General features: G+C 46.0%; 1 protein-coding gene and 1 long non-coding RNA gene across 2 annotated transcripts in view; one reads left to right on the top strand and one right to left on the bottom strand.

Annotated features, from left to right (window-relative positions):
• LOC146867691 (calcium homeostasis modulator protein 1-like) overlaps nucleotides 1-15,442 on the top strand; it is a 119,969-nt gene extending 104,527 nt beyond the window's left edge. The window contains exon 2 of the mRNA XM_085606696.1: nucleotides 14,332-15,442. Within this exon, the coding sequence (XP_085462822.1) occupies nucleotides 14,332-14,796 (465 nt within the window). The 3' untranslated portion in view covers nucleotides 14,797-15,442. The remainder of the gene's footprint in view (nucleotides 1-14,331) is intronic.
• Nucleotides 1-15,699, bottom strand: part of LOC146867690 (uncharacterized) — a 376,821-nt gene that overhangs the window by 254,798 nt on the left and 106,324 nt on the right. The window lies entirely within an intron of this gene.

Raw genomic sequence — 15,699 nt, 5'->3', positions numbered from 1 at the left:
TTTATTTTTGTGGCTGGGTGCCTCGGTGGTAAACAAATAGGTAGCAATACATGTAAATGGTTCCTGCATCCATTTTGAGATGTTAAGATTGCGTTAATTCCGTTTTTATATGCTTTGTTACCATCAGTGAGAACTTGGTTGCAAGAAAGGAATTATTTAACCTTAAGGGTGATGAAAAATGATAAAATGGGTGCAAATTGTATTTGCATCCATGTTTCGAGTACCATTTCAATCGACATGGCCCTGTTGGCGTTGATACTAAATCTGGTACTGGCACTAAAACATGGTAACCCACTCACAAGTGAGTCGCTGAAAGGATTAAACATCTGTAGGAACATTAGCTCCAAAGGGACATTTTGTGCACCTTCACAGTGCTGCTATTTTAAAAGAGACAAGAATACACACAATGTGTTGGTACAGAGAGACTTTGTAAGTGGATTACACCCTTTCTACCTCTGAATACTACTTTTAGTGCATACAGTGTTTTATCATGAATAAAACCAATTCAGTCAGTCAAAATCAATATAAATAAAGTCATGAGACCAGGGGCCAGTTTTATCAATGTCTAATGCAACGCAACATAGTAATACAGCTTGCTGTGCTGCATCAAATGGAGAGGGCAGGAATGCACCATATGTACTAACATAGGATGCGTTCCTGCTTTTTCACTGCACAGGTGCACTATGTGCCACCTAGCACTAACGCATGCCCCCTTGTGTCATGGTGCAAGAGTGTCCGCATTGCAAGCAGGATAGTTTTTTTGCAGGAAGGCACACCTCCCTGCACAAAAACAATCCTTAGAGGCATTTTCCTCTTTCTAGTTGTGCTGCAGAATACAGCATACTTAGAAAGTGGAAAGACCCCCTGAGGATCGCCAGGTCCAGATCCGTGAGTTCTTGGGCTTGGTCAAGCTACAGTTGTGGAGCCACAGCAACGAGAGGATCTAAATGCTCGATTAACAGAACAGGAACTCTGAATGTGTGATTCAAAACTCCCTCCCATGTAAAACCCAAGGATTAGTTGGACTGACCAATGAGTTTTATAAAGCTCATGAGGCACCCCAAGTCATTAGAGCTGTACACTGCCGTCCTTACTGTGGGATGACTGGCTTTAATCAATCAATCAGGTTTCTTATAAAGCATGACTACTCACCCGTAAGGGTCTCATGGCACTGAGTGTGGGGCAGGGGTGGATCTGCAGTTCAGTGGAAGATCCAGGTCTTGAGGTCCTTCCTGAATTGCGGCAGTGATGGTGATTGCCTGAGGTGAAAAGGTGAGGAGTTCCAGGTCTTCCCAGAAAGGTACGAGAAGGATCTTCCTCCAGCCGAGGTCTTGCAGATCCATGGGATGGTGGTCAGGGTCAGTTGGGCTGAGCGGAGATGTCTGGTGGGAGTGTAGAAGGAGAGGTGTGGTTGAGGTATGCAGGTCCAGCATTGTAGATGGCTTTGTAGGCGTGCGTGAGGGGCTTGAAGGTAATTCTTTTTTTTGCTAGGTAGCCAGTGAAGGTCTCAGGTGGCCGGTGGCATGGCTGTGCATGGAATGTTCAGGATGAATCTGGCAGAGGTGTTCTGGATGTTCTGCAGTTTCTTTAGGCGTTTCTGGGTGGTGCTGGTGTAGAGTGCGTTGCCGTAGTCAAGTCTGCTACTGACTAGCACATGGGTGACAGTTTTCCAGGACTCAGTGGGGATACACTTGAAGATCTGACAAACTAGGTGGAGTGTGTGGAAGCCAGAGGATGAAACGGCATTGATTTAGCAGTACATTGAGAGTGAGGAGTCCAGGATGATGAGTTTTTGTGTGTGGTCCATGGGTGTGGGGAGTTCTGGGCGCTGGGGACCACTAGGAGTCGTCCCAGGCGGAGTGATGGAGCCCAGGATGAGGACTTCGGTCTTGTCTGAGTTGAGCTTGAGGCAGCTGTCCTTCATCCAGTTGGCGACTGCCTTCATTCCATTGTGGAAGTTGCTATTGGTGGCTGTCGGTTCGTCTGTGAGGGAGAGAATCAGCTGGGTGTTGTTGGCGTAGGAGACGATGTGGAGTCCGTGGCTTCTGACGATGGTTGAAAAGTGGGTAATGGAGATGTTGAAGCTGGTGGGGCTCAGGTTCTGAGTTGAACAGTGGAAGTCTGGCACTCTGTGTTCAGCCGGTGAGGAAGGAGTGGATCCATTCTAGGTCTTTGTCGCAGATGCCGGGGTCGTGGAGTCTTGCACAGAGGGTGTGGTGGGAGATGGTGTCGAAGGTAGCTGAGAGGTCCAGGAGGATGAGAGCATCAGTTTTGCCTCAGTTGAAGAGGGTGCTGATGTCTTCCGTAGCGGCGAGGAGAGCGGTCTTGGTGCTGTGGTTGCTTCTGAAGCCAGATTCTGAGAGGTCCAGGATATGGTTCGTTACGATCAACTCAGAGAGTTGGGCATTGATGGCTTTCTCTATGACTTTGGCTGGGAAGGGAGCAGAGAGATGAGTCTGTAGTTATTGAGGTCTGTTGGGTCGGCAGAGGGTTGATTCAGGAGGGGGTTGATCTCTGCATGCTTCCAGTCTTCAGGGAAGGAGGCGGACTCGATGGAGCAGTTGATGGTGCGGCAGAGTTCGGGTGTGATGGAAGTGCTGGCTCTGTTGAAGATGTGGTGAGGGCAGGGATCCAAGGGGGCTCCAGGGTGGATGCTCTTCATGATCCTTAGGGTGTCATCAGAGGTGAGGGTGGTCCAGTTGGGCAAGCTCTGCTGGGGTCTAGAGTCATTCGGTGTGGTGGTTGTGGGTGGGGTGGGTGGGTCTTGGGTTGAGAAGCTGCCATAGATCACCCTGACCTTGCTGTGGAAGAAGGTGGTGAGGTTGTCAAAGAGGTCTTGAGAGGAGGGAATGTCTACTTTCTCTATGCTGGGCTTGGTGAATTCTTCAACCATGGCAAAGAGGTCTTTGTTGTTGTATGCTTTGGCATTCATACTTTCCCTTTATGGCTGCTTTCTTTGTCATTCTGATGAGGTGGTGGTGTGCTGCGATGGAGGATTTGAAGGCTGCGTGATCTGCCACAATCTTGCTGCACCTCCATCTTTTATCGAGCCATCTGCAGGTGTGCCTGAACCCTTGGAGGGTGGAGGAGAACCAGCTGGCTTTCTTGGAGGGCTGCTTGCCTGAGGGTTTTTCGGAGGGAAGTTAGTGTGTTCAAGCAGTCGGAGATCCAACGGTTGAGGTTGCGTGATGAGGTGTTAGTGTCAGTGGATGTAGATGGTGGGGTTTTGCTGAGGGAGGTGGTGAGCTGGTCTTCGGTGACCTTGTTCCAGCTTCTGCGCGGATCGTAGTGGGCATGGTGGCATACAGTGGGTTTGGTGAAGGAGAAGAGGATGCAGTGGTGGTTGGTCCAGTGTGGCTCGGAGGTGTAACTGACAGAGATGTTGTTGCTTGTGGAGAAGATGGGTTAGCGCGTGTACCCTGCTGAGTGGTTTGGAGATGTGACCAGTTGTTTGAGTCCGATGGTGACGAAGTTCTCCTGTAGGGATGAGGTGTTGTGGTCATCGAGGTTATCCATGTGGCAATTGAGGTCACCAAGGAGTATGTAGTCCATTGAGGCTAGAGCATTGTGAGCAATGAAATCGGCTATGGCTTCGCTGAAGGGAAAGCGGAGTCTGGGAGGTCTGTAGACAATGGTGCCACCGGAGGGTGGCGTTCAGGTTAGTCTGAATCTGGAATTGGAGGTGCTCCATGTCGGGTGAGTGATGGTGAGGCAGAGGGTGTTTTTGTGTATGATGATGATGGCTTCTTCCAGTAGGTTGACATGGTCCATGTGGATGATTTTGCAGCCATCGAGGATGGCAGTTGTGATGTCCAGGGCTGAGGTGGGGTTCATCCAGGTTTCCAGAAAGAAGGCAATGTCGGGGGAAATGGAGTTGAGCAGGACCCAGATCTCCACAGCGTGTCTTTTGAGGGAGCAGGTGCTGAGTAGGATGCATCTGAGGAGGTCGAGTTAGGCTCTTGAGGCTCGTGTGTTTGGTGTGTCTGGTGTGCGAAGGGAGGAGAAGGTGCAGTTGCGGCAGGTGAACAGGCATTTGATGTTGGTGTTTTTCAGTGATGCGATGTGGCAGGCAGTGGACCGTCCGGAGTAGAGTGAGTGGAGGGTGCTGGATTCGTAGTGGTGGATCGTCCGAGAACCAGGGCCCATGGCGCAGTCCAGGCGTGGACGGACGCAGATGGGTGCAGACCGACTTGCCTTTGGCACTCCAAAGGACACAGCCACACAGCAGCCGCCATTAAGTAGTGTGGCTTCCTATGTTTATAATAATAAGCAATAAATGTTGTACTGTGGAGATTCCGCAGTGCAAACTGTTTGTCATATATCAAAGTTTGTAAATATCAAGGAATGTTCTATGCCCAAGATTCTGTTTCTCTATAGATTGGAAGGAAGAAATGTTCGACCCTCCGTGAGTCATTGTTAGTCTCACTCGCAAAGCCAGGTTTGACCCCCTTGAGATGGCTTCTAATAGAGCACTGTCCATAGACCATAGCCACACCCCTCCTTGAGCATTTGCCGGACCTAGTCCAGGCGGATCGAAAAGGGTTTATACTGAATAGATCCACAACAATTAACATGTGTATTCTACACAGAATACTGGTGGATGCCCTGAGTCACTGTTCTTTTGATACCTGTATAGTTTTAGACCTAGAATAAGCATTTGACACCTTAGACTGGGGGTACGTTTGTGACGCTAGACATGCTGGACCTCGGAGATCATTACAGACCTTTTTACATGGAACCCACAGCATGGGTGAAAATAGGGCAACAAACATCGCCTCCCTTTCTAGTCCGCAGGGGAACATGTCAGGGCTAAGCCCCTCTCTCCCCTGCTCTTCACTCTTGTAATGGAGCCTCTGGCACAGAGGCTCCAACAGGCAGGTCATGAAATGTGCATACAGATAAAAGACAAGAATTACACAGTCTCCTTATATGCTGACGATGTCCTCATCTGCGTCAAGGACATTAGGTCAGGTATTGCTGAGATAGAAAACATTTTGCCCCCTGCAGCATGCCATTGTTGGCTCTCATGCCCTTCTCTGTGAGCCCTGCACTTTCCTGTACCTGGGCATCAATGTTTACCACGTGACCCGAGATCTCCTAGAGGGAAATCTCATGAAGTTGATCACTTCTGTGTCCCCAAATCACCTTCTGGTGTTCCCTCCTGATTTCGATGCAGGGCAGAGTTTCTCCCTCCAAGATGGGGATGCTCCCATGTCTATTGTATTATTTTACTAACTTACAGGTGAGCATCCTCCGCAACACATTCCAAACATTACACACTATGCTCTTGGGCTTCTTCTGGAATAAGGGCAGGTGCAGGGTAGCCCTGGCTAAGCTGCAGCTCCACATGGAGAGGGGTGACTCGCCGCCCTGAACTTTGAATATTACTACCTGGTGGTACAGCTACAGTAGCCCACCTACTGGCTTGCAGGGAGGCACATGGAGGAGCTGGGACTGGTCCATGGGAGGATCGTGCTTTGGTTGGTGCTGGAATTGGTTTTCCCTAGGGAGGTGCTCTCCTTTCATGTTTGTGATCTACTATGGGTGGCATATGCCAGCTGTGGGAGAGCCCTTCGTCTCATGCCAGATGTGCCCCTGAGATCCACTTGAGTTTCATTCGAGTAGTTAGGGAGCAGATCGCTGGGAGAGATTGGAGCTTTGCGATTTGGTGGGTGTGAGCACCCTGGGTGATCTATTCCAGGATGGGGCCGTTAGCCTCTTCAATCAGCTGGTGACAATGAAGGTCTCCTGGTGGGCCGCTTCCTGGCCTATGGGCGGCTGGCGGGTGAAATGGAGAGATTATTGGGTATTGTGGACACGGTGCCTGACCCACACCCGTTGATAAAAGCAGTGCATGCAATGGGTCCCAGCCATCGGCTGATTTCCTGCCTGACTAGGGTCCTCTCCCACACACTCCGTTCCGCTGGAGCCACTCAAATTGACTTGAGAGGGAGACATTGGCCATTACTTAATTAACGTCCCACCCTACACCACTACAAACTTAACCGCCCGTAAATAACATAACATAAAAAAATCAAGATTCCATAATTTACATAATAAATTTCAATCAACTAATGAAATACAATGTATTAATTAATTCACAATTATTATTACTAATTAACTTCCCACCCTACCCCTCTATAAACCCAACAACCCACTATGACACCATAAATTACTATAAAATAATAAAAATAAATTCTAAATCACTTAAAATTTACAAACTATATTTAAAAAGAAATAAACTTTGTATAAACAATAGTAATACATAAAATTCATATATCAACTAAAACACATTAAAATAATTCAAAAACAATATTTTTAACCATTATATTATTGGAATGAGATTAAAAACATCAATGTTATTTAAAACAATATTACTTACCTAAAAAACAATATTTTTGCCAACAATATTTCTGCATCATGATATTTGTGTATCACAATATTTATTTCCCAATATTTCTGCCTCCCGATATTTTTAAATCGATATTTTGTCCAAACACAGGTTTCCAGGGATCACCTTGCCCACTTTGGCATTTTCAGATGGCCGAAGCCTTCAGCCACCCTAAACTTGGGCTCTGTGGGCTGAATGTGTGTGTGGAAAGTGAACTATACTAATATTGTTGTCCTCTTACATTTAACACTAAAATCCAGTTCGAAGCAATCCCTAACGAACTAAGAGACAAATGTCTTGTAATATCAAAGCTGAGCTTTCAGCAACCAGACAGTTGATACACACAAAGTGTTTTGGAATTCTGTTTCCCTCCTTTAAAGTGTGCCCCAAATATTATATTTGTAAACCCAGCAGACCTATCAAACGGGCTGCAACAATGTAATTTCAAAATGAATGCTTACAGCCCCACCCTGGTGGTCACTCTAAATCAGTTCTGGGGCAGCTCTTCTTCCCGCTGGGGTTGATGCCTGGCTGACTAGAAAAACAAAAGAGGAGGCAAGCCCACGTGTGAGCTACATCTGTCCACCCTGTCAAGGGAAGACAACTCCTCCCAACACCCAAGGCTCATCGTCTTTATCTTGGAAGCAATTCACACCTCACCACAGGGAAGTCATCAAGCTGCCAGGTGAATACTCACAGAAAGGCCTCCAAAGGTTTAGGAAGACAAAAAATAATATTTCTAAACTACCTTTTCAGTAATACTTAGATAAAATTCAACTTTACCATTACATTTGATTTGTTTAACTATTAAAAAGACTATCCTGCAGCTGCTGAGGCTCTAGGATGCCTTTGGTGAAGTCTCCAGTCTCAGAATCAATGTCCGCAAATTATTAATGTTCCCATTGGGAAGCAACCGCATCATTTACCAGATGTGGGACTCCGGTGGGAACTGGAAGGATTCTGGTATTTAGGGATTTGGGTAACTAATACTGAAGCCCAACACCAGCTTCAGAATGTGGATCGGGTACTGATCGGACTGGAGAATTCCATTACATTTTGGAATAAGCTCCTTTTATCCGTAATGGGTAAGGCAGCCATTCCAAAAATAATTTTCTTCCAGAGATGCCTGTATCTAGTACAGAATTCCCTGTTTCCACTGCCAGATCGTTTGGTTTTTTTTGCGAGTTGGATAGCCTGCTATTGACTCTTTTATGGGCAGGTACGCGCAGCAGGGTGGTACTTGCAACGTTAAAGTGGACTTGGAAGATGGGGGACTGGTGGTGCTGGATGTACAATTCTACTACTATGCGGCAAACCTGCAGCATACCGCCCACTGGCTCACAGGCTCGGATGACTAGCAGAAACAACTCCTGGGGTTAGTAAGGGGGGGGGACCTTGCCCCATTTACGGAGGTGGGGCAGAAGATCAGAGCACCCACTCTCGTATCTGGTTATTCGCACAGCTATGGGAAAAAGTGGTCTGGACGTTGGTTCGCAGGGCTCCCTTCAGTAGGGCAGTGAAGTTGTGGGACGTGGCCTTCTTTCAAAATATTGACTTTAGCATGTCTATGGAGCAGAGGGCGGCTGTCGAGAGGTGGGGGACCTGTATCCAGGGGACACCTTCATAGCCTTTCAAGATGCACAGGATTCTTTTGGGGTGGGGCCAGCACATTTCCTTCATTATGCCGAGTTGGAGAGAGTGGAGAGGGAGTTATGAACAGATTTTCCGGCAGCTCCTTGCCCCTCAGGAGTCCTTGATGGGTTCATAGAGTGGGGGGAGAGGTTCCATCCCATCACACCTTTTTACAGAGCCTTTAGAAGTGATATGCAGCCATGACATTACCCGGCACGGAGAGCCTAAGAGGGAGAGCTGGTCACACCCATCTCTGATCTTGACTGGGAAATTGCATTACATCTTGTTCGCACTGTGCCCTGTAATAACAAGTTTAAGCTTCTGCATTTCTTTTAACTGCATCATGCATACGTTACTCCACGTGGCCTTCATAAAATAGACCCAGGGAGGGGCGCTGTCTGTGCACAATGTGGGGTGGTTGGGGCCACTTTTTTGGATCTGGACTGGGAATGTGCCCAGGTCCGAACGTATTGGGCACATGTGGTGCCACGCATAGAAACGGCGAAAGGAATTACCATTTCACAGACACCACAGGTCTTCTTCCTGGGCATGGTGAAGCGACCCAGTGAATGCAAGATCCCCTATTGGCTAACCCAGCTGGCCTTTTTGCTGGCAAAAAAACAGGTAGCCATTGTCTGGTTGGAGTCAAGGTCCCGATGCTAACATATTGGTTGAGGGATCTGCTAGAACGGAGGGTAGCAGAGGAACAGCACATGTGGCTTTCACATAATGATGGGGGAAATCTGAGGCTATAATGCAATAGGGCCCAACTGTTGGGTATGTTTAACGATGATGATGATGATCATTCCAGTGAGGATGGGTCTGAGACAGAGGACTGAACAGAAAGCTCTGTTCCTGTACTTGTTGGGTACTTCTTGTTTCCTAGACATCCAAGTGGGCAATGATGTTTGTTTATATGATATTTACTTGACGTCTTGGTTCATGTATTATTAATGTCTTGAAAGAGCCTCGGGCCAATGGAGATTTCCACATAAGTCTTTAATTGTCTTATTCAATCTTATATGCTCCCAGTGTATGTCATATGATGGATCCTGTCCAATACTGTCATGGTGCACTGTATGGTTTGTTGTTTTCATTCAAAATCAATCAAATATAGTTTTAAAAATAACTATTAAATAGAGTCCTTAAAATATTTCTGTAGCTGTTTTCTAGGCAGAGATAACATTTAGCAAACGGAATATTGTATCCTGATACTCTTGTGTAAGCTATGACTTTGGCGTAGCTCTACAAGGTGTGCTTTCCCCCCCAAATGAGACACAGGTGAACTTGTTTCAATGCACCAGCAATGAATGTCAAGGACAGGCTATTGTAGTCCCGCGAAACACTATTCAACATGTTATTGAGAATAGAGATGTTGCTTTTTGGTTACTAATAATTCCATAAAGGGATTAGTGGCACTGTGATAACAGTAACAAATTTTATTTCGTTATTCACAATATCACACACACTGTACCAAGAAGAATTAAAACTTTTAAGTAAAAAGTATTTATTACTACAGGAATAATCTGTTTCTTAGTACATCTAAAACAAATACACAATATATTATAAAAACAGCAAAAGACACGTTATAAATAACAAGAATAAAATGAACATTTCTAACATGGTTAAAATGTCATTAAAATGTTATCTAGAACCTAACATCTACTTCTATTTGCTACACTAAGAGAGCATGGAAGACAGAGCAACTTTTAGTCCAGAGTTTCTTAGGAGGATGTACTGTATACCTTGTTGACAGCAAAGGCTGTTTTATCAGTGGAGGCGTGAAGACAGTGTTCCCCGTAAAGGGCAAACACACGCTGCTGTCTTTCTGCGGGAGACTTGGTTTTATTGGCTGCAGGCAAGATGTAGCATCTGTAAAGTGCAAAGTGCGCTGGCAGTAGGCGAGACCATTTCTGGCAGACTCTCAGCGATAATCTGGACGAAGAACCTCTCCTGACAATTGGTCAAGTGATAGTCCTTATAAGCTAAATCTTATCAGAAACTGGAATTTCTGACATAAGTTAAGGAATGTCTGACACTAATTATGTGCATCAAGGTGTGCGTCCCAGATGTTTTCTTATGAGCCTATGAGGAAAAAGAATGTAAATTCAGACACATTATTTCAGCTATATGTCTGTATGTGTGCCTAGCTCACCGACATGGTGGAAAGTAGACATTTGACCCAAATGAATGTCGTATATATATCATCCATCGAATGACTTGACGCTTTCACCGTTTTTAGAAAGATAAGGTCAGACAACATCTGTATCTAATAGCAGACACGACAATGATTCTGCATGAATCAGGAAAGATTGAAAAGATGGTGACCTCTATTAGCCAAGATGGAGTTGGGCGTATAAATGATAGAGTCAGGATTTAAGGGCTTTACTTCAGTGCTTTCCTATAGAACAGCCAACCCTACTGCAGTGAAAATAGTTTTGAGGAGCTAGTTGCTGTAAGGATATGTTTAACATTGACCTTTACATGTCCTACTTTTAATTATCATCACCCTGCCATAATCTACAGTAAGGCTTAGTCAGAGGTGACTTACAAATATTTAAAAGGAGGGATTTAGGCCTGTCAAAAGTGGTTATTTTGACAGGTCAAATTTGCAGTTTAAACTTGTACCACTGTGCTACTCATAATATTAAGGGAGTGGCCAGAAAATGTAAATGTCCCCTCGAGCCAAAGCTATGATCACACCTAGCAAGGACAGCAAGTGAGTCTGAGCCTCAATTGAAGAGCTCCCTTGTCTCTTCCATCCAAGCCTCAATCCATTCACCCTTCCATTCATGTGCTGATATCCACCATTTCAACTATGCATTCTCTCATCCAACACATCTTCCACCATTCCATGCATGAATTTGCCATTCCATCCATCTGTTCACACATCTATTAGCTATGCATATATCCATCCACACATCCATCCACCCCACATCCATCCTTTCACTTACGCTTCCTTCAATAAATCTTTCCTCCATCAATTGATCCTTTTATCCATCCATACATCTATCTATCCATCCAGTCAGATTTCTATTTGCTCTGCCGTTGTTTCATCTGTCCATCCACTCACCCATCCGTTCACCATCTCCATCTACCCCTCACTCCTCCATCCATCCACCCACTCATTCATCCATTCTACCACACTTCCTACCTTTCTTTCACCCTATCTTACTTCCACCCTTCCTTCCTTCCACCCTTCCATCCTTTTTCTGTAAACCTATTGTTCTTTCTTGCAGCATTAAATAAGAGCTTTTGTCGGCTGAATTGCAGACAGAAGAGACCCATAAAAAACCCTACCCTCGCTGTAGCTGCTAAAGCGGAGGATTCAATACGCCTCTGATGGCATGCCTGCAGTCAAGTTTGTCCTGTCACTACATTAGGTACCACAATGTGTGCTACAGCACACTGGTGACATTTAACTTACAGGCAGAGGGTAAGCTGTGACTACCATAAACTAGGGGCTTATTGGTAAGTTAAACATGCCAGTCTGGATTATACTAATGTTATGTTGAAAGGAAGGGCACAAGTAATTTACTGCTGGTTAGCAGGTGTACAATGCACGGAGTTCCTTAGCCACAAAAATAGGGTTCAGCAAAAAGGGCAAAAAATTTACAGTGATCCTGCAGTAAGGGCAGATTATGAGCAATAACGAATACACTTCCACTCACTAATATAAGGGTCCTACTGATGGCCCCCAAAGTAATACATACCCAGCTGCCCCAGCTACTTAAAGTGGTGAGATAATGTTAGATGTGATACTTGGAAAACGACAAAGTGTAACAGCGTACCAGCGTAGTCCCTGCAGTGGCTTTGATTGAAAAATGTGGGTCAGACATTCCAAACTGGAATGAACATGGAATTCAAACATTGGGAGACCCATTTCGAGAAGACACCTTACTGAACTTCCAAGTTTTGGCCCAGGACTAGAGAATCCGAAAAAGACAAATTCTGAAATGTAGCAGGCTAGTGGGGTCCCTACAGGGGGCCTTGGGGGCGAAATGTTAGGGTCGAATCTCCTAACCTCAAAGTACCGCAATATACACATTGGGAATTGAGAGGATATCAGTTAGTCTCCAATATAAAGCACACCAGATGGAATATAAGGCAGACCTGAGTGGGCAGAGAGAACGATGGGCTCAGGGTATGGATAGAGAAATAAATTAGAGAAACTGGACCAAGATTATACAACACACAAAATGGTTCCAGGAATGCCCACTTTAAACTACATTCTAAGTGTTTGCATCATACATGCTTCCTATCCAAGAAATGATCTAAAATGTACCTCATCATGTCTTCAAATTGCATTAAATGCAGTAGGTGAAAGTCATCTTCTAGATCATGGTGCAGGTTTCAGTGGCAACTCCACAATGGCGGAGGAGTGTCGCCCCCCTGCCTGGCGTAGATCCAGCAAAGGAAGAATAAAACGATGCTCTAGCATCGTTTTATTTTTCGTTTGCTTGCTTGTGCATGGAGGAGCGAGGCTGGGAGAGGGAGGAGGAATGCTTTTGCACTCCCTAGTCCCTAAGTGCGCATGTGTGTTTGGCCGGACATCTCAGGCCGACCAAAACACACACGCGCACCTAGGTTTCTCCAGCCCGGCTGCATTCAGCAGCCGGGGTGGCGAAACCTCCACAGACTCCCTGGTCTGAGCAGGGCATCTTTACCGCCTGCTCAGAACAATTCCCGCGCTGCTCCGCAGCACAGTGATTGGCTGGGAGTCTTTCCCAGGGGCTGCTGGGACCCATGAAATGGCCAGCAGGAGCAACGCAAAGCAGAAGGCGGCGTCAGGTAAGTTTTTATAATTTGTATTAATAGCCCGCATCCCCCCACTCTTCTCCCCCACCACGCGCTTCCCCCACCCGCCCCACCACCCTTTGTTACTGGCAGCCGTCACTGGTAGGTTTTTCTGAGGATTACAGATTATAGCAGCTGACGATGGGCGGAACCCCACTCCTAAAAGCCTATGTATGCATACCAGGCCTGCACACACACACAAAGAAAGATAAACTAGGAAACAGTTTTTAGGCCGGGCCCTTGTGGTTGCCAAAAGATGCATAGCTCAAAGTTGGAGGTCAGTCATGAAGTTGTGGCATGAGAAATGGCGTAAAGTACTGGAACAATGGACAGACATCGAGGGAGAAGTCTTGCATTTCAGTAACTTAAGGGCTGAAGGCAGCGGCACTCGCGTGGGGAAAAAAAATTACAACCTAAAGAAAGACAGCAAATTTTGACAGGCCACCTTAAACTTGACATTAGAGACGAGATACCTTAACTCTTTTATGACAAAGCACCCTTTACATCTATAGAACACTGTTTTTAACCTGACCCTCATCTGTACAGCAATATACATAGCAAGCATAAAACAGGTAACACCTATGTACCCATGCAGATACATATAGACGCGTTGACAAACCCATGTTATTAATTTGACTGTAAATTGTCCATTATGTATGAACATTTATTCAATTGTACAAACCAAGTCAATAAAACAATGGAACTCTTGGGGCCTCATTACGATGTTGGTCGCAGGGGGATTGGGTCCACCTGACAAGTAGCCGGTGGTCCCACCCGCCAGATTATGAGCAACCGCCTTTTTCTATTGCGGCTTGTGCTGCGGCTCTGAAAAGGGTATCAGCACAATACACAATAGTAAAAGGGATGTTTTTAAGCATCCATGCACCGTGTGTCAGGCATCATGTGGAGCCTGGCACACGATGCATGCATGTTTGGGGGGCACCACATGTGCCCTCCTGACCACATAGCAGAGTCCCACAGGGGACGGACAGCCTGCTAGGGGCCCCCTAATTCCCTTTCCGACAGCCTTTCCAAAGGCTGTGAGAAATGGACATCATAATCCCTAGGGCAGTGCCTGCACAGGCACCGCCCCCATTGAGGGATTTCGGTCCAACTGCCGCCCTGACAGGCTCTTTGAGCCTGTCGAAGGTGGCGGTCCTCCTTGCCCCCACCCTCTGAACTCTGACCGCCGGCATCATAATCTGGCGGTCGGACCACTGCCCTACGTGTCAGGCGGACCGCCACCGTTAGCCTGTCAGTGATGGTCCACCCGACATCGTAATGAGGGCCCTAATGTCATAATGTAGACATCGGAAATAAAAATATAACTGAAGATCCTTCATGCTTGCAGGTTAGATTGTATGCTTTCTAGTGCAAAACTCAATAGAAAAGTGAAATAGTGTGCAGCAGTGAGGAGAATGGGAACCAGTGAAGTGGCAATTTATGTTATGTAGTCAAATAAGTGAAACAACATTTGCTGACATTCTTCCCTTTATTCTTGTATCTTCCAGGCTCTTGGATGGACGTTTGTGCTGCTTATGACCATGATGGCTTTTCTTGCGAGGTCAATCCGTCCATGCTTCACGCAAGCCGCCTTCTTGAAGAGCAAGTACTGGTCCCATTACATAGACATCGAGCGCAAGCTCTTCGATGAAACCTGCACAGAGCACGCCAAGAGCTTTGCCAAAGTATGCATTCAGCAATTCTTCGAGACCATGAACAAGGACATGAAGCTGGCCCACCCACACCTCCAGGAGACGAAGACCTCTGAAAACGAGGAGGAAGACAAGCTCCTTGGCATCACGGACCAGGGGACCATGAACAAGCTCCTGCAGAGCTGGCATATCTGCAAGCCCCCGCTCGACCTCTACCAAGAGGTGCACCAAAATGGCAACGGGTGCATCAAAGAACACAACGAGCTCAACAACTTGACGCTGCCCAAGAAGGAGATAATAACGTACTACAGCAAGGTCTGAACTACTGGCCGGAGACACAACACTGGGCAAGGCTTGCGTTTCAAGTGTGCGTATGACTGACACGATGGAGATGTCAACACAACTCCATTGTGGGATCACTAGTGCCGCATACAGAAGACAGCGCTCAACGATGATCTCTGGTCATGCTGAGATGATTTCTTGGAAATACTCAGTAGTAAAATTCTAGAAGGCACCCTGGACTGATCTGTGTGTGCCTTCGGAGTCCGAGCTAGCCATATTTTCACGAGGAATCGTCTGATTTCACTTTGCGAAGGGTGCCGACGCACATGAGCTGGGAAGTGGGCTGATGTGTGATATCGAAACAGAAGGATTAGAGTAGTGGATTTATGATACTTCAATATATTTAAACTGTGATAAATGATACAGCATCGTCAATGAAAAGTGGCCACTTTTAAGAGAGAGTCTATGAAATAAACTGAGAATGACTTTGCAGTATTACAAAAATATATATATAACCTAAGAAAGCGGCTTCTGTTGATAGGTGCTTGATCAATGCGCAGAGTGGAATAGTTGAGTACGTCTGTCCTTGCGTGGTTATGCTAGACTCTGTATTGCTCAATACTTGCCAGCTCTACTTTCTATTGCACAATGAAGAATATTAAACATGTCAATTTAATTGGACAAATCCCTCTGCTAACACAGGTTTTTCATGGTGGCTCATATGAAGCATGCCCTATTAGTTCCATGTAGGAAAACCACAGGAGTGTAACCCATAGACCCAACTGAGATCAGGGTAAATGCAAAATATTTTCAACAATATCTCAGCAGGAATTATTGAATTCTTTGCAATTGTATGTACAAAACATTACAAACCACAAAGCAAGTAAAAAAGAGGCTTCAAATAATTTGATTAACGCGCCCGTAGGCGTCATGTATTTGGAG

Source organism: Triturus cristatus, chromosome 1_2, assembly GCF_964204655.1.
Source record: "Triturus cristatus chromosome 1_2, aTriCri1.1, whole genome shotgun sequence".
Lineage (NCBI taxonomy): Eukaryota > Metazoa > Chordata > Amphibia > Caudata > Salamandridae > Triturus > Triturus cristatus.
The sequence above is the reverse complement of the archived record's forward strand: the minus strand, read 5'-3'. Positions and strand labels throughout refer to the sequence as shown.